Source organism: Phocoena sinus, chromosome 6, assembly GCF_008692025.1.
Source record: "Phocoena sinus isolate mPhoSin1 chromosome 6, mPhoSin1.pri, whole genome shotgun sequence".
NCBI lineage: Eukaryota > Metazoa > Chordata > Mammalia > Artiodactyla > Phocoenidae > Phocoena > Phocoena sinus.
In genome coordinates this window covers 96,777,123-96,797,967 of record NC_045768.1, presented here as the reverse complement: position 1 = coordinate 96,797,967, position 20,845 = coordinate 96,777,123, and the positions used below count along the sequence as shown (strand labels likewise).

Below are 20,845 nucleotides of genomic sequence, written 5' to 3'. Positions count from 1 at the left end.
ATTTATATTAAATGAGCTCTTGGTACATAGTGTCTGTGTGGCTGAACCACCCTGACTCCCTTTTGTCAGCTCCATCTTAGGCCCGCAGTCCCACCCCCTCCTCTTTCTGGGTGACGGAGCTTTAGCTTACTCACACGGAATGCATCCCAGCCAGATAAGTTCCTTATCAACCTTTACCCTTGCCTTCATCGAATATGAAAACTGGAAGAGTGCCTTTTGCTGATGCAGGTGGTCATGAGACACCCTTGGGGAGGAAAAAATCCCAATTCCTGACCATGGGTGCTTCTCACTTCGTAGTCAGATTCTATTTTTAGTTTTGGCTCCTTTAAATTCCCCAGGAGCCTTTTCCATGGCACGAAGTGCAGCTGTGAACGTCTCTGGCTCATCGTCCCCTGGATGTAAGTTACCCACAATAAACTTCATAATTGCACTTTATGGAGTTGCCTGCTTCGATTTTCAGTCCCAAAGTTCCTTCTCAGTTCAGAGGATCTTATTCAATATCTCTGCTTCCCACCAGGGCCGATAGTAGTCACTGTGGCAATTACTATTATCACTACTGCTGTAGCTGTGATTTTCTCTTGGTCCACCTCTGCATTCACAGCAAGGCTCAGTTACAAGCCGCTAGCAGCACTCACCCACAAAGAGCTGGCTGTTGAGCTGCAAGCGGGCGTGCCCATCAGCTGGGGCAGTTTGGGTCTCCCTAGGGAGCTGATCCACTTGAAGGGATGCTTCTTTAACGTTCCGTTCTGCCCTCACATGGTGCCATCTATTGTCGTTAAAGGGAGTGGGGGACTGCACGGTGACCTCACAAGGCCCATTCCCCACATCAAAGGAAAAGGTCACTTCTGCAGGGGCTGGAAATAAAGATATGAGAGCTGGTCAAGTTCATTCACAGGGGAGAAAATTTGGTCTTGAGTAGACATGAAAAAAGCACCACGACATGCTCCTTATGAAAGAAGACCATGATACTAATGCAGACAAATGTCACTCTGAGCTGGTAAAAAAAAAAAAAGCGAAAGCAAAAGCAAAAAGCAAAGCTGACTTTAACATACTTCTTAGAGTTTACTATTCATCTTGCTAAGCCCTAAGCAATAGAGATATTTACCTATAAAAATACAACTAACATTTTATCCGACTTCATAGGTATAAGTGAGTTTATTTAAAGGTGGTTTAAATCTTAATATAGTTTTAAAAGCACTATGTGAAATTCACAGAGGAAGAAATTAAGCTTTGTCCACATACATAAACAGTATGACTAGTCAATTAAATCACATAATTTTGTGATTTAGTCAGCAGTTATTTGACCAGTTTGGTTTAATATCCTGATTGCACATAGAATTAAGACAACAAGGAATTGTATAGACTGTTGTATGTTTCGTGAATCACTGTTTTAGTTTCTATTAAAAATAATTATTTAAAATCATAGAATTTTAGCATTTAATCAAGAAATACAACTGACAAAGGAAGCATGGCAATACATCAGAAATTACGTTACTAACGAGGTTATTGTTAATAACTGAGTACCCCATGGCTTTGCCCAGGGTGGGCAACTCACCTCGCAGCTCTAGCCTGATGAAGTCTGTGATCCCCAGGTTCTCTACAAACACCCCCGTAAAAGCTGTGGTCTTAAAAAAGAAAGACACATCAGCGCTAAGCTCTCCTCGGAATGTAGGGAAATGAAGGTATGAAGTCTCAGTATTGAAGGAAGCTGAATTCCAAAATGAATCTGTTTACAAGAAGAAAAAAAAAGACAGTGAAAATAACAATGAAACAAAACAAACAATTACTTTTTATATTTCTAGGATTTTTACCATTCATTGCATTATTTATCTTTAAAAGCCTTCATTTTGTGGTTCTTCTGAACATGTAGCCATGACATGAATGTCCAAATAGTGATTCTTTTGAGGATTAAGAACCTGGACATGGTTGCAACTGAGTGGAGGGACAATCACTTTGGAAATGACCCGTGTTTTTTTAAAAACAATATTATTTTGTGAATTATCATCAAGTAAAATTGACTTTTTAGGGACATACAGTTATATAACTTTTAATACATTTGTGGATTTGCATAGCCATCATTAAAATCAGAATAAAAGACAGTTCCATCACCCCAAAAACCTCCCTCTTGCTATTTCCTTATAGTCACAACCTCCAACCACCCTTAAGCCCTGGCAATCATGAACTAGTCTCTGTCCCTATAGTTTTGCCTTTTCCAAATAGCATATAAATAGAGTCATGCAGCATGAAACCCTTTGAGATCGGCTTCTTTCACTCAACATAAAGCCTTTGAGATTCATTCGAGCTGTTGCATGTCAATATCTATTCCTTTCTACTGCTCTGTAATATTCCATCATATGGATCTGCCACAGTTTATCTGTCTACATTCAAGAACACTAGGGGTCTTTCCAGATTTGGTCAATTACACACAGAACTGCTATAAACATTCATGTAAAGGTTTTTGTGTGGACATATGTTTTCATTTTTGTAGGGTAAATTCCCAGGGGTATAATCCCTGGGTCATACGGTAAGTATGTTTAACTTTATAAGATACTGCCAAACAGTTTTCCAGAGTGGCTGTACCATTTTTAATTCCCATTAACAATGTATAAGAGACAGAGTTGTTTCATATCTTCACCAGCATTTGATACTGTGAGTATATATTTCTTTTATTTTAGCAATCCAAATTGGTGTGTAGTAGTATCTCGTGGTTTTAATTTGCCTTCCCTAATAGGTAATGATGTTGAACATCTTTTCATGTGCTTATTTGCCATTCTTATATCCTCTTTTGTGAAGTGTGTTTTTAACTTGGGGAGAACTGACATCTTTCCTATATTGAGTCTTCCAATCCATGAACACAGTATATCTCTCCATTTAGTTAGATTCTTTGATTCCTTTCTTCAGTGTTCAGTCACTTTTTGATGAGTTACAGATCTTATACATGTTTTTGTTAAATGTATACCTAAGTATTATATTCTTTCTAGCTATTGAAAATGACTTTGTCTTGTAAAATTTGGTTTCCATTTATACATTGCTAGCATATATGACTGATTTGTCTTCTGTTGACCTTGTATCCTGTGATCTTGTTGAGCTCACTTAATAAGACCTAGTAGGGTTTTTGTTTTTGTTTTTGCTGGGCGGGGGGGGGCGGGTGGGGACATTCCTTGAGATTTTCTACGTAGGCAATCGTATGTATATACATGTGACTAGAGTTTTCTTTCTTGCTTTCCAGCCTGTATGCACTTATTTTCTTTCTTACATTATTGCCGTGGCTAGGACTTCCCATATGATCAAAGTTGTTGAATAGATGTGGTGAGATTGGATATCCTTGTCTTGTTCCCATCCTTAGGGGTAAAGCATTCAGTTTTTCACCAATTATTATGATGCTAGCTGTTTTGTATAGATACTGTCCTATTAAGCTTAAGAATTTTCCTTTTATACCTAGTTTGCTAAGAATTTTATTATAAATGCTATTATGATGTAAATTATCATGTTGAATTTGTTATCATAATAATTCAAATTATAATGTTCATATTAATTGATATAGAAAAAGCACCTGGAGTGATTTTTCTTCCTTAGACTGTTAACGTGGTATGGTAGATCAAACTGATCATCTTCCAAATACTGAGTCAGTCTTGCATCATGGGATAAACTGCAGCTGTTGGTGGTGCATTTTTAAAAATATTCCTGGATTATTTGTTAGTGTTTTGTTGAGGATTTTTGCATGTGTTGGTAATAACATCAGTAGTTATCATTTTTTTGCACTTCCTTGTCTAGTTTGGATATGAAAGCAATGCTCTCCTTAAAATGTTGGAAAGAATTTCCTCTTTTATTTTCTGAAAGAGGTTGTGTAGATATGGTATTATTTCTTTGGTAGAATCATCAGTGAAACAATCCTGGTCTGGATTTCTTTTTCAGAAGGTTTTTAACTACAAATTCAATTCCATTAATACTATTAGGTCTATCCCAGTTGTCTGGTTTATCTTAAGAAAGTTTTGGCTGTTAGCGGTTTTTAAGGAATTGGTCCACTTCATCTATGTTGTAGACTTAATACGTGTAGAGTTGTTTGTAGTATAGTTTTATTACACTGTTGATGCCTGTGGGGTCTGTAGTGTTATCCCAACGCTCATTTCTCATATTGATAATTTTTATTTCTCTTTTCTTTGGTCTTAGAGGTTTATCAATTTTATTAATATTTTAAAAGAATCTTTTTTTTGTTTTTATATACTCTGATTTTAATTTAATTGATTTCTATTCTTTATTATTTCCTTCTTTCTGCTTGTTTTAGGTTTATTTTTCTCTTCTATTTCTAGTTTGGTTTTTTTTTGGTGAAGTCTTACATTATTGAATTGAGATCTTTTTTCTTTCATAATATAAGCATTTATTGCTCTCAATATCCCTCTAAGCACTGCTATAACTGCATGCTACCAATTTTGATACACTGTACTTTAATTTTCATTCAGTTCAATATATTTTATCATATCTATTGAGACCTTTCCTTGACTCAGGTATTATTTGACAGTTTGGTGTTTAATTTCTAAGTGTTTTGAGACTTTCTCACTATCTTTTTTATTTATTTCTAATTTAATTCAATTATGTCAAATCTTGCATTTTGTAAGATTTAAATTGTTTAATATTGGTTAAAGTTTGTTTTATGACACTAAATATGCTGTATCTGGGTTAAAGATTCATGTACATTTGCAAAGAATGTGTATTCTACTGTTGGTAGAGTATTCTATAAATGTCAATTAGATTCATTTGTTTTCTGGTGACATTCAGGTCTTCTATATCCTTGCTGATTTTCCCTCTATTAGTTCCATAAGCTAATGAGAGAGCAGTACTGGACTTTTTAATGATAATTATGAATTTCTCTATTTCGCCTTTCCACCCTGTCAGTTTTTGCTTTATGTATTTTGAAGCTCAGTTATTAGCATACACATTTAAGATTCTTCAGTCTTCTTGGTCCTTTTTTATATGTATTAATTTTCTTTGCTTGCAAGCAAAAATTTTAATAAAAAACTCCAGATTTCTTTAAATTCATGTTTGTGTAGTATATCTTTCTCCATCATATTCTTTTATTATGCCATTATATTTGAATTGAATTTCTTATAGACAGCCTATAGTTGAGTCATAACAATCTGTCTTTTAATTGGTTTACTTAGACCACTTACATTAAATACAAATGTTGATATGTTAGTTCTATCATTTTATTATTTTTTCCTATTTGTTCTATTTTTTTGTTCTTCTGTTTTCCTTTTTCTGTCTCCTTTTGGGTTATTTATACATTTTTCAGTATTCTATTTGTATAGCAGTTTCTTAATTGGTTCCTTTAAGGATTACAATATATATACTTACCTTTCTTAGTATGCTTAGAATCTATGTTTTAACCACTTCAAGTGATTTGTAAAAACTTTGACAACAATTTTGTCCTTTTACCTACTCCTGTTTATGTTGTTGTTGCCATGTGTATTATATCTACATAAAATTAAAACCCTGTGACCCTGTGAAATAATGTACTTTTTGCTTTCAACCCTCAGATATATTTAAAATAATAGGAGAATAATCTATTAAATTTACCCAGTTATTTATCATTTCTAATGTTGATTTTTTTATTCCCAAAGTTCAAAATTTCCTTCTGATATCATTTCCTTTCTATCTAAAAAAACTTCCTTTAGAAATTCTTTTAAAGGATGCCTTCAGGCGATGAACGCTTTCAGCTTTCTTTCATTTGAAATTTTTAAAAATTTTACCTTCATTCCTGAAGGATATTTTTGCTTAGAATAGAATTCTGGACTGACAATTCTTTACTTTCAGCACTTGAGAAATGTTTCGCCACTTCCTTCTGACCTCTATATTTCTGATGAGAAACTTACTGTCATTTGAATTGGTGTTTCGCTATAGGCAATGCATCATTATTCTCTCTAGCTGATTTCAAAAAATTTCTCATTGCCTTTAGTTTTCACATCAGTCTGTTTATGATATGTCTAGATGTGAATTTCTTTGAGTTTATACTGTTTCAGGTTCATTCAACTTCTCAAGTCTCTCTTTTGCCAAACTTAAAGTTTTCAGCCATTCGTTTTTCAAATATTTTTCAGCACCAGCACTCTTTCCTCTCTTCTTCTGGAAATTCAATTACATGAATGTTATATCTTTTATTATTAACTCACAGGTCCCTGAGGCCCTGTTCATTTCTTTTTCAACCTTTTTTCTTTCTCTTGTTCAGATTGAATACTTTCTATTTATCTATCCACAGTGTCATTGACTATTTCATCTCAAATCTGCTATTTAACCCATCCAGTGCATCTTTCATTTCCATTACCGTACTTCTTATTTCTAAAGTTTCCATCTAGCTCTCCTCTATATATCCTATTTCTTTGCTGAAACTTTCTCTTTTTCTATTTGTTTCAAAAGCATTTATTATTACTTGTTAGAGTTTTTGTGTAATAGTTGTTTTAGTGTCTTTATCAGATAATTCTAACCTCTGTGTCATTGGTATCTGTTGATTACCTTTGCTTATGCAAACTTGGATTTTTCTGGTTCTTTGTATGTGAAGTAATTTTGGATTATTTCCTAGATCTTTAAAATATTATGTTAACCAACTCTGGGCTTTGCTTAAATTCAAAGTGCATGTTGATATTTTTCTTATTTTGCAGGCAGCTGTCCTGGTTAGGATCTGGCCACACATTCCAACCTGCCCTCCGTGCATGGTCCATGGTTCCTATGGCTGTCCAGTTTTCAAAGCTTTTGCAGTGCTATTCAGCTCTGCCTCACTTCTGCACCACTCAGTGGCCAGTCTGAGTCCTGGATGGTAGCCTCTTCAGTTCTCAACTTTGGTCTATAATTAGGAGCAGATGCAGGCATGTGTAGCTCTGAGGTGAACCCAGGACTTCATAGACAACTTGTGGCATCACTCTCGAACTCTTCCCTCTCTGTGCTCTTCCAGATACTTTCCAGTTCCCTGCAGCTCCCTTTTCAATCATACAACCAGAAAACTAGGGCTCTATTCAGCCTGCTTTATTGTGCTTTCCTATTCACTCCTGCACCTGTACATATGTCCATTGCCTAGTGATGGGTGAACAGAGAAAGAAAACAAAAGTAACATGAGTCTGCCACTGTCGTAGAGTCAGGGCTCCCCTGTCCAGAGCAGAAGATGCTTTTCCTTGGAGTTCTGGCTCTTGTGTGTTTCTGAGGCAGCTTCTACCACTATTGCCATGGGGCTGCCTGGGAACTGGAACCTCAGAAAACAGAGAGAAGGGGAGAAATGAGACTACTGTGCTCTCTCACAGTTAGGAGCTCCCTGTCCCCTCCTCCAACCAGGACTACAGGACTTCTCCTGGGACTCTCTCCATCTGGGACCCAGTGGCTGAGAGATACTGGAGGAAAAAATAAATGGTGAATTTTGCTTTCTCTTCCCTGCTGCTATTTGCTTTCCAGAGTCCTGAGATAACTGCTTCACACATTCTGTCCAGGTTTTATGGGTGAGTTCAGTGAGAGAGATGGGGTGGGTTGTACTTGTTTCACCTTATCCAGAAAGAGAACTGTGGTTTGCATATTTATGTTATGAGTAAGAAAAATAACTATACTATCATCAAGTCAAGGCACATTCATGGGCTTTCTACATTTTGACTATCTGCATCTCAGTATTTTTATCTGAAATAGGACCCTCTTTTTTTTCCAATAGCAAGGTTCAGAAATGCCAGGGTTCCCTCACATGGCAACAATTCCTATGGGGCCCCAGGGAGGGTTGTGGTTCCACAGGCCCCACTGTGGTACTGCCTGGCTCAGAGGGCAACATGGCTACTGTGGCCTTGGTGGACGTTGTACTTTGGCCTCTCCTCTGAGGTGAGTGCCAGAAGAGAGTTTGGGGCAGAGGACTGACGTGACCTGATTTTATTCCCTCTGGCTCTTGTGTGGAGTATCAGCTAAGTGGGCAGAGACAGTAGCAGGTAGGCCAGTTATGGGGCCACAGCAACAATCCAGGTACAGGTGGTAATGCAGATAAATTCTGGATCCATTTTTGCAGTTAGAACCAATAAGATTTGCTGATGAATTAGATGTGGGTTATGATAGAAAAGAGAAGTTATGAGTGACTGTAATGTTTTCAGTCTAAGAAGCAACAGGAAGAATGGAGTTGCTATGCATTAATTTGAGGAAGGTTGGTGTGGAAATGCTTTTTCTTTTCTCATTTTTTTGACAAGTTGGGTTTGAAATGCCAATTGGAATGAAGAAGTACAGAATAGCCAGCTGGATGCAGGAGCTGGGAGTTCAGGAAGACTGGGTATAGGTACAGGTGTGGAGGTCACTGATGCCCATGCCATATTTAAAGCCATGAGATAATGGGAGAAGATCACCAGTGGAGAGCAGAGAGGAGAGAGGGCGGAGGATAGAGCCCTGGGGAACCCCAACGTTATCCTGCTGGCGAGGTGAAGGAAGGTTGGGGAGAGGAGGGTAGGAAAATTTTGTGGTATGCTGGCCACCATGTAAAGAAAGTGAATTAAAGAAGTTTGAATCATGGGAGGAATCCAAAGTTGCTGACAGGTCAACTCAGATGATATCAGGGAATAAGAATTGGATTTAGAAATGTTGAGTTCTCATTGGTGACAGGAAAAAGCAGTTTCTGGGGAGCAATGGACGAGATGGAGGAGAAGGCCTGATATTCAAGAGAGAGTAGAAGGATGAAAATTAAAGATAGAACTCATATATTTTATTTCAGTTATTTTGGAGGCATGAAGGATACACAAGATGCAGTTGGAGGGGTAAGTGGAGTTAGGAGCATCGAGGCTTCCTGTGTAAAAATTCAGAATTGTCAGAAGGCATTAATGACTAGATACACTTGATGGGTTCTGTCCTCTCATTTTTCTCCTTATCTTACCAATTTCAGGCATCTCAGCATTCAGCAAAGTGCCTTATACTTAGTAGGTACATATTAGATGTTTGCTGAACAAGTGATATATTTCAGATGATTCCAGGAATCTTTGCAGCACAGTCTCATGTAAATGTCATATAAAAGATACCTCTACATAATCCAGAGGTAATATGTTTCTTCTCAATTACATTAACAATATGCACTTATTTTATAAAGTTAATACATTCCTAATGAAGTACAGATTATCAGTACAGACAGTGTTTTTATGAACCCAGGCAGTTCGATTTCTCTTAAAAGATTGAAATGTATTAGCAGGGATGAAGACAGTTCCTCTTGCCACTACTTACTGTCCCCCGAGCAGAGCAGAGGCCCCAGTGTATAAGCCACTTCAGAATGTGGTCGCCCTGTGTCTCTCATCACAACCTGAGTGACCGGCAAGTGCTTCTTATGGGAAAGGACTACTGTGTTGCTGGTCCTAGAAAACAAATACAACCACCTTAACATTATTCTGAATAATGTACAGAAGAGTAATAGTCTTTGATTGCAGTTCAAGGGGTATTAAGCTAAATTTGTAAGTACATAACAGTAGGGAAATCAAACATCTCATCTGAACACTTACAAACATACTAATATATTGAATGAGGTCTTCTGAGGACCAGAGACCTTTGTTCATCTACGTGACCATAGAGAAGAAAGCAGGCAGGTCCAAAATTATGGTCATGGATACAGGCATGAGATTACATTTCAGTGCAATTAGCAGCTCATTGTTCTTTCCAATTCAGCCACTGCGTAATACTTAAATGCAGAATTTACAGAAGCAACAGCAATCTTCCTTCATTAAAAAAAAAAAAAAAAAAAAGACAAAAAACAAAACCATCTGACTGACAAGACTTAGGTTTTCAATACTTGGACTTTTTTTTTTTTTACTAAAGTTTCAGAAATTCCTACTGTGGTTATGAGGCATTTCCTTATTTGTTGAAGCCATAAATTTAAAAACAAAATCAAAACAAAATACTGATTCAAAACCATGATGAAGATATGATACAATATATTCTTAAAATTAATAAAGGGGCTAATGCACGGGAAAGTGCTTTGCCAAAGATTGTCACCATCCATTCATTCGACAAACACTTATTATGCTTCTATTTGCAAGGCCCTGTGTGTTGGAGATGTAAACATAAAACCCACCATCAATGCCCCCCAGTGGATGTTATAAATAATAACAATACCAATAATATCATCATGTAAGTGACTATTTGGGGACATATTAATATCTATGGTTTAATACAATAGGATTGGAACAGGAGCCAGAGGACCTGGCTGGTAAGCTGGTTGTACAACCACCGTCCTCTCTGGACAAAGTAGGAAGGTTTTTCTATACCTTGTAAGCTGTTCATATTTTTCATTGTATACTTCAATTACATACGTACTTCTGATTTATGAACAAATACTAGTTTGTCTAATTTATTGTTCTGTGTAGAACCTAGTAAGTTTTAATTCCAAATAATTACAAAGCCACCACTCACTCTTGTATATACAAGTTGAAACATTTGAAACTGCCACTTTTGCAGGTCAAAAAATCAGCTGTTTCACATGGTTCAACCTGACAGCTTTCCTGCAAAAAAAGTCTTCCTAACTTAATAGTTAATCATTCCAATTCTGCTAGGCATCGAAATATTCTTTTAAGTTAGAAAATGTAAAATTATTAAGATTTTTATTTTGTTCAAAAATTTGAACAAAGTGACTGGCAGTACATATGGTAAGATATGAAAAACATGAAATAAAACCCTAAAATTTAAGAAACAATTTTAAAAAATCAGATTGCGTCAAAAAATCAGACTGAATTAAACAACATGGCTTTATCTGGTGAAGCCCCTGCAACTCCTGCTGTTAGATGTACACAGGCTTCATCCCAAGCACATAACACCTGACTTTGTTGGGAACGGTATTCACAAGCTAGAAGATGTCACTGGATTATGCGGGAGGGGGTCAGTCTGGAAACTTATTTTGTTATAAACACAGGGAGAGCACACCAAATCAATTCCTGGTATTTAATATCAGTAAACATTACAAATAGTATTTTAATTCCCGTGATTGCTATTTTGGTAGAACATCTTAGAGGAAAAATGTAAGTGCATAAGTTCTTCATTGAGGATCTTTGAATTTTAAGGAACATTTTTTTTTTTTTGTGGCACGCGGGCCTCTCACTGTTGTGGCTTCTCCCGTTGCGGAGCACAGGCTCCGGACGCGCAGGCTCAGCAGCCATGGCTCACAGGCCCCGCCGCTCCGCTGCATATGGGATCTTCCCGGACCGGGGCACGAACCCATGTCCCCTGCATCAGCAGGCGGACTCTCAACCACTGCGCCACCAGGGAAGCCCTTAAGGAACCCTTTAAAAGCTACACTTTCTATATAGCAAAAAGCTACATTTTAATTTCAGCTACATGTTTTTAACATTGACAATGCATTCACAGCCCTGAAAAAAACTTAAAAAAAATCATAATGCATGTAGTGTGCATTAAGGCAGATAGCATCATAAAGTCTTTCTGTCCTTTTGTTGTTTGCAAAGTACCTTCCTGAATCTGAGAAAATTTTAAACTCTTCCTATTTAAAAATTCTTTATTAGTACAGGTCATTCCCACTGCCCATGCTTTATGTAAGATATTATATGCCATGTTCACCAGACTCATTCAAAACTGCCTAATTTTTAGTTACATCTGTTTTCTTCTTGCTTCTCAATTGTTTCCAAAATTTGTAAAGATTGCATGAATATCTAGGTATGAAAATTTCTCACAAACAGTTTTAAACATTCAGTAAGAGAACTTCCAAATCCACCTTTTTTTGGTTTTAGTTTCTAATTCTCTAGAAATTCTTCTGGGGTTTTTTGTTTGTTTGTTTTTCAGTAGACTTTTTTTTGAGGTATAATGGAGCTTTGACTACTTTGAGTTGTTGGGAAAGCTGCAGGGGAGAAATACTGGGTCAACTTTAAGTTTTATAATTGCTGGGGAGAAAGAGAGACTGGCGGCAACATAATTTTCATCACCCAGAATTACACATTTTGAAAGCTCCCAGGCTCTTTTTTGGGGTTAGCTGTTCTACTGGCTCATCCCTTCGGCAAACTCACACTGTATTAATTACTGCGGCATCATAGACTTATTCATGTCTGGTAGGGCTGGTCTCCCCACATTGTTTCCATTTTCAGAATCGTCTTAGCTATTCACGTACCATTCTTTTCCAAATAAATTTTAGAACCTGTCACTACCCCCAAAAATAAACAAATGTTTAGCATCTGTTTGGAATTAAATGGAATCAAGAAAATCGTTTGGAGGAGAGATGCTTAGTTTTCCTATTCATGGCAGTGGTGTGATGTCTCCATTTATTTAGGTCTTCTTGTATTTTCATAATAAAGTTTTATGATGTCTTTTTTACAAAAGTCTTGCATATTTTTGTTATCTTTATTCCAAGGTACTATACCCTTTTGTTCCTTCTGCTAGTAGTTTTTATATTTTCTTATAGTAACACATTTTTGATAAGAATCCAGTTATTCTAAGGTTCAGTAAGCAGCCTTACCAAACTCTCATTAATTTCAATAATATTTCTGTATATTCTCTTAGGTTTTCTTTGTTGAAAACGATATTTTCTATGAGTAATGTATCTTTATTTCCTTGTTTCCAGTCTTTCCAACTGTGGTTTTGAATTGCCTCATGTATATTTTTTAATCTTTCTATTATTCATTTCTCACCTAATTGCATTGTAATCAGAGAAACTGCTCATAGGATAACAACTACTGTAAAATTTTTTGAGTTTTGCTTTATGGAATATTGAGAGAATCAGTTTGCAAAAATGCACTACATGTGCTTGAGAAAATTATGTATTCTACAATTTTATGTTCCCAACAAATCAAGCTGTTAATTTCATTTGAAAATATTCTATCTTACTAATTTTTGTTCATTTGATTACCAATTACAAACAGATGTACATTTAAACCTCTTCTTACCATGGTTGATTTGTAAATTTCTTCTTTCAGTTTTGTCAATTTTTTTCTGTATACATTCTGAGTCATTTTTATTAGAAACATACAAGTTTATTAGCATTGTTGTTTTTTATAGTGAAATTAAGCAATATCTTATAGTAATAGTGATCTTTGTCCACATTAAACCTTAAAATTTTACTTACTTTTTTGTGTATTTGCCTGGTAATTTTTTTTTGGCATTTTGTTTTCAATATGCCTAGGTTTACAAACAAGATATATTTGTTTTTAATTCAATATGACATCTGGATTTAAATGGTTATTTTTGTCATATTTATTGTGCATGATTACTCACACAGTTTTTATCTTGTACTTGTTGCTTTCTCTTTCCTTAAAGTCTCACTTTCTATCTTCTTTTGTATTAACTAAGTTTTTAAAATCCCATTTTTTCTTTCTTCCCTCTACTGATATCAATATTACATGTTTTGTTTCTATTATTTAGAGGTTACACAAATTTTAAGACATAAACTTTAAGCAATTTAATTCTAATAAATATTTACAAAACAAGTTTTAAATTTCAATAATATTTTTATTTCTAAACATTCTTTTAGTTCTTTTGTAAACCACAATCATCTCTGTTAATAGGATCTGACTGTTTTCTCGTGTTTCAAATTCATACATACAGTTACATGTTATCAGTGTCTAGTATTTTCTTTTAGTTTTTAACCTCTGAGTTTACAATATTTTTTTCTTAATATTTCCTCCTGCCTCTGAGACCTTCCTTATAAGATCACTTTCTTTCATTCTGAAAACCATTCTTAAAAATTCCTCTTGTGGAGTCTGCTAGTGGTAAATTTCTTCAGTGTCTGTTTGTCTGGATTTTAATTTTATTCCACTTCTAAAAATATCAGCTGGATAAACACTGGGAGTTTGACAGTTATTTCACTTCCACCCTGTGAGGGGTGTGTCCCGCCCTCTGTGGGCTGGGTCCTGGGCTGTTCAGGGGGGTTCTGCTGGCTGGCTATCTTTCCTTTAAGAATCTTGCTTTCATCTCTGCTCCTTTTAACATTCTTTTTGGTGTTCTTTGATTTCACCATGGTGTGTCTAGATATGGATCTACTTTTATTTATCCTGCTTGGTATTCTAATGTTTTCTCAAATCTGGACATTTTTCTGCTATTTGAATATTTCCTCTTCTAATTATCTCAAATCTTCTCTTCTGAAACTTTAATCAGACACATTTTCAATCTTCTCCACATGACTCCTCCATGTCACTGCTTTTCTCGATCCCATTTTGCTTCTCTCTGTTCTGTGTCATTTATTTACACATATTTTCCATTTCACCAATTTTCTGATCACTTGTGTCTAATATCTGATCCAACAAATCTTAAATTGGGTAAATATTATCATTGGCTAATATTCTTTTGCAAATCACAATCATCTTTGTTAATAGGATCTAATCACTTTCTCATGTTTCAATTCCAGTTTTGATCTTTCAAGCAGCTCACATATTTATTTCATCTTATGTTTTGAATGTATCCATGATCTGAGACATTTAGGCATCTCATCTACACTTTGTGGTTTCTTCTGCCTCCCACATCTGTCCTCTGGTGTTGTATAACCCTGGATTGTGAGCTTATTTTTGGTGGCATTTTATCTGTGGGAATCCTGTGAGGTCTGCGTGAAGGGGGAGGGCAGGCCTCCAGTGAGAATCTCATGTAATCCTATGATGAGCCAGTGGTGCTGCCAACCTGTGGCTATGTTAACTTAATTTGAGGACCATCCAAGTCATATAAATTTGGGCTCCAAATCTGTGTGAGGGCAAGTCTGTAGACATGAGTTTTCAGGGAACTATTTTTTTCTACCCAGAGTGCCCACTGGATGATTTGTCCTTGTCTACCTTTTCTTTGGGTTTGCAGCCTTCTGAGACCTCCAGTTGCATGGAGAGTTTTATATTCTGTATATCCTCTTTCATGGACTCAAGACCTTGTCTGGTTTCCCCTGTGTGGCCATTTAAGAAAACAAAACTGGGAATTAGGAAGGTCAGCAAACAGCCCTGGGTCAGCCAAGGGGTGGTCATCTTATTAACTGGATTAACTTAACTTTGAGAAGTCAGGTATTTCACTTTCAGTGAATGGAAAACATTAATTCCTATTTTGTCTTACTAGAAAAATAAAATGGACATGATTAGTTACTCACAAGTAAACAAAAATAGCTACCTAATATTTTAGGCTTCAGATTAATGATATCATACACATCAAAGCTTATACTTTTAACTTGCTAGGGAATCCTTTAATTTTTTCTCTTTATTATACTGTTGTGCCCAATGTCTGCCTAAGGTACATTGTTTAAGCAATAAAAAAATTACAGTTTGCACAGGGAAATTATATGGAAATCACCATTCATTCCGGTCAGCATCACAGTTGCAGTAATATTGAGAATCAATGCAGTTCCCCTCTAATCCACAAGTACATTTTTGAGCATCAGGCAGAGAACCTCCCCAGTAAGTGTGTGTTTCATTGGTTCTTCCAACCCACCAGCTCACTGGGGTTCCATCTGAAAGACAAGTATGAGAAAGGTGACACCTACTTTGCCCCCCACTACCTGCCTCCCCAATATAGTTCCTTTACTTCCCTCTGTTTAAAACATAGAGAGACTACTTTAGAAGTGAGCATATTTTAACTGTGCAATAGGATCATTTTAAAGAGGATTTCCAACTGTTTAAAAATATATATTTTAATGTCAAAACTTACGTTGTCACCAAATTTTTTCTTTTATCAGAAAATGAGCATGTAGTCTCCCTAACTCATTCAGGCATGATATTTACAAACTTTTCTTGAGGATTCCACTTACATAATTTCTTTGGAAATAACATTCAAGAAAGAATTGTCATCAAAATAAAAACCACAGTAATTTACACACTGAATCTAAAATCTGTTTGAGATCCTAAAATGCCATTAAAACGTTTAATGTTATTATGAGAAATATGGATTTCTTTCACTTTATTTATTAGCTAAAAACACTGGCATGTGTTTAAGACATGTACTTCCTAGCATGTCCTAAAAGTTTCTTGGAGACGTGCTTCTTCTTATACTGTATGGGTTACTCTGTATTTGGAAACTAAAGAAATGGCACTGATAAGCCTTCTTCATGCCTGAGGTGTCTTCAGCTTGAGCAAGTCCGAGACAACTACACCCAGTTCTTCAGCACATTCCCCTCCTCAGTGCAACGTATAATTAAGTGACAGGGCCAGAGGCTGCCTCAGCTCTGCAGGACTGCTCATTTACACTAAAGATGCTGCTGAGGCCCCAGTGTGGGATTACAGTACACCTGGGGGAGGATGATCAGAAAAGATGGCGCACACGGGAGGGTGGAGGGGAAACAGTCCCTACTAAACAGAGAATCAGGGCAGGAGGGGAAACGGAAGTGACACCAATTCTGCAAAGATGCCTGTCCATTTTCATGTGCTCTTTCAAATTCTTAAATTGTCCCCATCAGGCCCCCACTAAGAATCTGAAATAACTTTCTCCCTAACTTACAATTGCCACTGCTCATTATGGCTCCCTGTTCAATGAGACTTCTGCTTTTGCTGACAACCTCTCAGCTGGTAAACACATGGACTGCATTCATTACCACGCACTGCAGGCCCAGTGCGTGACACGTGTGCCAAGAAATCGATATCAACCATCTTTTTTTTTAATGTGTTGAAAACATCTTTAGGGGGTGGAAGATCTTTTTAGTGTATTATTTAATAGGTACTTAATAGACATTTTTCAAAATTCCATCTTAAAAATGTAATTATTCAACATCCTCTTTCATCGATTTGAAGAGCAAAGAAATGATTATATGCCAATGTGTTACTGTGTGTTTACATTTTTCTCCCTAAAGTGAAAATCATTGAGTGTTTTTAAAGGTACAAAATGCATGTAGCTCCATTCAAGATTCTTTTGAGTAACTTAGAGAATTTGCATAAGAAATAATTAGGAATAATATGAAAAAGAATTAGAGGCTGAAATGAAAAAAATAGGAGAGATATCAATGACCAGGGTGCACGGCTCTACTTCCTCAACTATTTTAGCCCATAGTTCACTGTCCTTCTCTCCAGCCACAGCTACAATCCTCAACGACCTTAAGCATTCATAGTATGGTAACCAAATGATTTCCTAGAGTCAACACTTACTGTCATACAACTTCCTCTTTAGCCACCTGTAATCATATCCCCTGAAACAGAGACCTTAAAGATGCTGGAGGAAAAATGTTTCAGAACCTACCAAGATCCTAGGCCCTCTGCTCCTCCCTGGCCCTCTTGGAAAACAAAACTTACACAAGAGCTGCTGCACTGAGGCCCCAGACTTGCTATATCTCCTCTCAAGATTACCATCTCCTCAGTCTCCTGATAACTTCTGAGAATTTGAACAGTGGAAAATTCTTGAGAGAGAACTGAATTTTGACTGACATTCCCCAATCTACCCTATAAAATTCCTAAGCTACTTGTTCCCCACATTGCAGTCCCCTTGTACTGTTTTCACATTGCAACCTTCTAATGAGGGACCCAGGCTTTGTTGTGTTCACTCCTTCCACACAAGAGTAGCATCAAAGCTCTGCACACCCATTTGTGTCTATTGATAATACCGAGCAAATTAGTGCAACAATTTTAAGGTGTATTGGGCTACACTATTTGCCTGCCTCAACTCAACCTTAATTAAACACTTCTGGAAATATATAGGTCTGTAGTGAATTTGTTTAAATTAAGTTTGTACTAACAATCCTCCAGTAGCAGCATATAAGAAATGCAAATAACTTGGCATGTATGGTTAATGAAGGCCCTTATTTTGTTTTTTTAGCAGGTGTTTATGAAGTTTATAAGTCTTTTCTCTTTCCATCTTTCCCCCCAGCCCCAATTAAATACTTGTTTAAATATTTGTTTGTGTTGCTGCTGTTGCCGTTTTATATATTTATTAACATATCGAAGGGCTAACAATTGAGCAACGACATGCAAATCAATAGGCAGACACTGGCCCTCCAGGCGGGAATCCTTTGCTGATCTGAGTCGTGTCCAGGTTCTGGAATAGACCATCTGCTAGTTTGTATGAGTTTGCTCCATGACTCACTGGGTGGTTTTGTTTTATGACTTTGTTGGTGGTTGTTTCCAACCATACTCTGTCTTTGCCTTGTTTTCCCTGGTTAGACAACCCATAACAATAATTTACTCTCCTGGAGGCAGCTTTCTCATTCTTCTGGGAACATACAATTTTAGCTCGGTGATCTATTTGGCATCGATCAACTAACAGTAAGTACTAACTAGCACTAACTGTAAATTCAATAAACTGGAGAGATGCAAATAAGTAGCCTTTACTTCATGCCATTTATAGATGTGGTGCAATTAAGTTCTGACAAGGTTAGTGTCTTGGCTCTGAAGACTCAAAAAAGATAAAATGATTTCCTGAGCCCCATAGCTGCTGAGTGACAGGGACTTGTCTAAGTCCTAAGAGCTTGAACTCAGAGAACCTGCCTACTGCCCTCTGCTCATTCCACTCCCCAGATGCCTGATCAGAGAAGGGGCAGGCCAGCCTCCAGAAAGCCAAGCAGTTTCATGAAGGCAGTGAGGTTGCACATTCCAACAGAATGGGATTTTTCAAAGGAAGAAAATATAAAATTAAACATAAGAATTTTCAAAAGAAGAAAAGATATGAGAAATAAACTATTAGCACTTATGTTGTGTGAAAGAGGCGGGGATACCAACATTGTTGCCTAATTAACAATTAGCCAAGACACTAATTGCATTGTCTATGAAAAAGAATCTCATGGAATAATCACCTCCAGATCACTAAGCCATGTTGTTGTTAGCAATCCTTCCCGAGATAAGACAGAATTAAGGTGTCCCTGCCCTTCATGGCAGATGAGCACTGAGCATTCCAGGGGCCTCCTTAGGAGGCTTTTACTGCTCAGTTGCCCAGTTGAGTCTAGGGAGAAACTTCAGATCATTCCTGGCTTTGAGCAAAGACCTTGGTCTTCGCTCCAAAGAAGAGTATCCCTGTCACTTCAGATGTGATCCGGGCACTATGGGCACAGATTCTCATGCATCTCTGGCAGGCCATGGTGACCTGTGGGGACTACAGCCCACAATGTCTGATTACTCTGATTACTCACCATGGGGAGTTGAAAGCCTTGACTTCTTGCAGTGGAAAGTCAGCTTCTGTTGGCAGTGGTCCACATAGTCAATTATGGCCTGGAGCTGGTCCATGCTGGCTGTGTACTTGAAAAACACAGGTTGGGGGCTTTCTCCATTCGAGCTTTTGACACTAACCAAGTGGGAGCCATTGTGCTGCACTGAGGTCCATGCAGTGTCTGGTGGGCAGAAGAGGGGTTGGGAGGGAGAAAGGAGACCGTGATGAGAATGGAATCATTAAACATAAATATGGAAATCAGAAGCATCTTTTATCTGAATTAAGGTTTTTATTTTTGTAGCAATCAGATCTCTTTGACATTGGAATCAGCGAGTGGAATTCTTAAAATGTTGACAGCAGGGATTCTCTTTATTGAAATTTGCATTACCATTACTATAGTCAACATTGTCAGGGGGTCAATTTTTTAAATTCTGTATTATAATACTCAAAGTTATAAACAGAACTTTTTGGCTTTTATTTTTTTCTTTCCATTACTGTAAGAGGAAAGCTAAAGATTATCGTGTATATACTTATGTTTGTAACAAGCATATTCCTCATCTCACTGAGCATCTTTTCCTCTGATAATCAAAGAAATGTATACAAGACACATTTGAGGAACAAGCAGCCCCCAAAACCATTATTTTGATCATGGAAAATAAGTATTTTTGACAAAAATTGACTAATAATGTGTCAGCAACTCGTTCAATGGCCAGTACTAAAAAACACAGTGCCTTGGGGTATCTAATATAACAATTCCTAGCAGTAACCATTGCTACATGAATGTCTGCTGGAAAATTCTGGCATATTTCTGTTACATGGATTACCTATATTTTTCCAAGAGATTTAAAAAACAATGCACACTTCACAATATTTATAACAGAAGAAAAACACCTTGACTTCTTTTGTCTTCCCCAAAATAACCTCCCACCATGAATGTATAGAAGCTCCCACAGTATAAAAGGCCCATGGCTCAGTGGCTAAAAGGTTGAGTTCAAGCTGCCTTAATTCAACTATATTTATAATGTCATGTCATATAACTTCCTCTGTAATATGTATTTGATAAAATGATCAGTATCCACACAAACTTGCCATATTACAGGGGCAGGAAACAGCCTTGTGTTTATTTTTTATTATTTTTTAATAGCTAACACATGAGCAAGGTTCAAAAATCAAAACAGTGCTGCATGGAACTCAGTGAGGGGTCCCCTGCTCCTTTTCTGCCCTGAGAGTTTGGGTCTGGGAAAAACCTACAGCCATGCTGGTGTTTGCAAACCCTTAACACATCAAATACATCCAGAGATCCAGGGAAAAGAACCCTAAGGGCCATGGATAAACCTCCGATTCAAAGCCTATGGAAAAGCACATCACAAAATATGCAAAAACTAGCCAGGACAGGAACAAACTGTGAGTCAGCATGACTAATGCAGTTTTATATTCAATTAGGAGAAAAGACTTAAGGGATCACCTGTCTCTCTGCTCACTAAAGGGGGCTGTGAGTGTTCCTATGGCAACTTGAAATCCATAGATTGTGTTTCCCCCTTAATCATGTTTTCACTAGACATTTTATATTTCAACATTTTCCTGGAAAATTACTTAAATGCGTCTGGCATTATTTTTGGTAATTACCTACTCCCATTCACCCTCAGGGTTTCTTCCATCAAATGAAATGAGGGTACAGGGAGGCATGCAGAAGGCTGTGTTCGGCTTAGGAGTTCATCAGTTCCCATGCCACTGTGTCATTTATTTTCATGGCTTAGAGCACAAAGAAAAATGATGTGTCTGAATAATCCATACAGGCTAGTGGTCAGTATGATAAATTATGGTTAAGGTGTAATAATAGAAATCG

The 20,845-nt window shown here is 37.0% G+C and overlaps 1 protein-coding gene across 4 annotated transcripts in view; it reads right to left on the bottom strand.

The window, feature by feature from the left end:
* The window catches only part of LOC116755474 (contactin-associated protein-like 3), a 155,617-nt gene that overhangs the window by 23,440 nt on the left and 111,332 nt on the right, over positions 1-20,845 (bottom strand). For all 4 annotated transcript variants that reach the window (XM_032634987.1, XM_032634988.1, XM_032634990.1 and 1 more), the window contains 5 exons: positions 18,983-19,180; positions 15,232-15,388; positions 9,211-9,338; positions 1,556-1,726; positions 636-854 (listed from right to left, as the gene is read on the bottom strand). In XM_032634987.1, the coding sequence (XP_032490878.1) occupies positions 636-854; positions 1,556-1,726; positions 9,211-9,338; positions 15,232-15,388; positions 18,983-19,180 (873 nt within the window). The remainder of the gene's footprint in view (positions 1-635; positions 855-1,555; positions 1,727-9,210; positions 9,339-15,231; positions 15,389-18,982; positions 19,181-20,845) is intronic.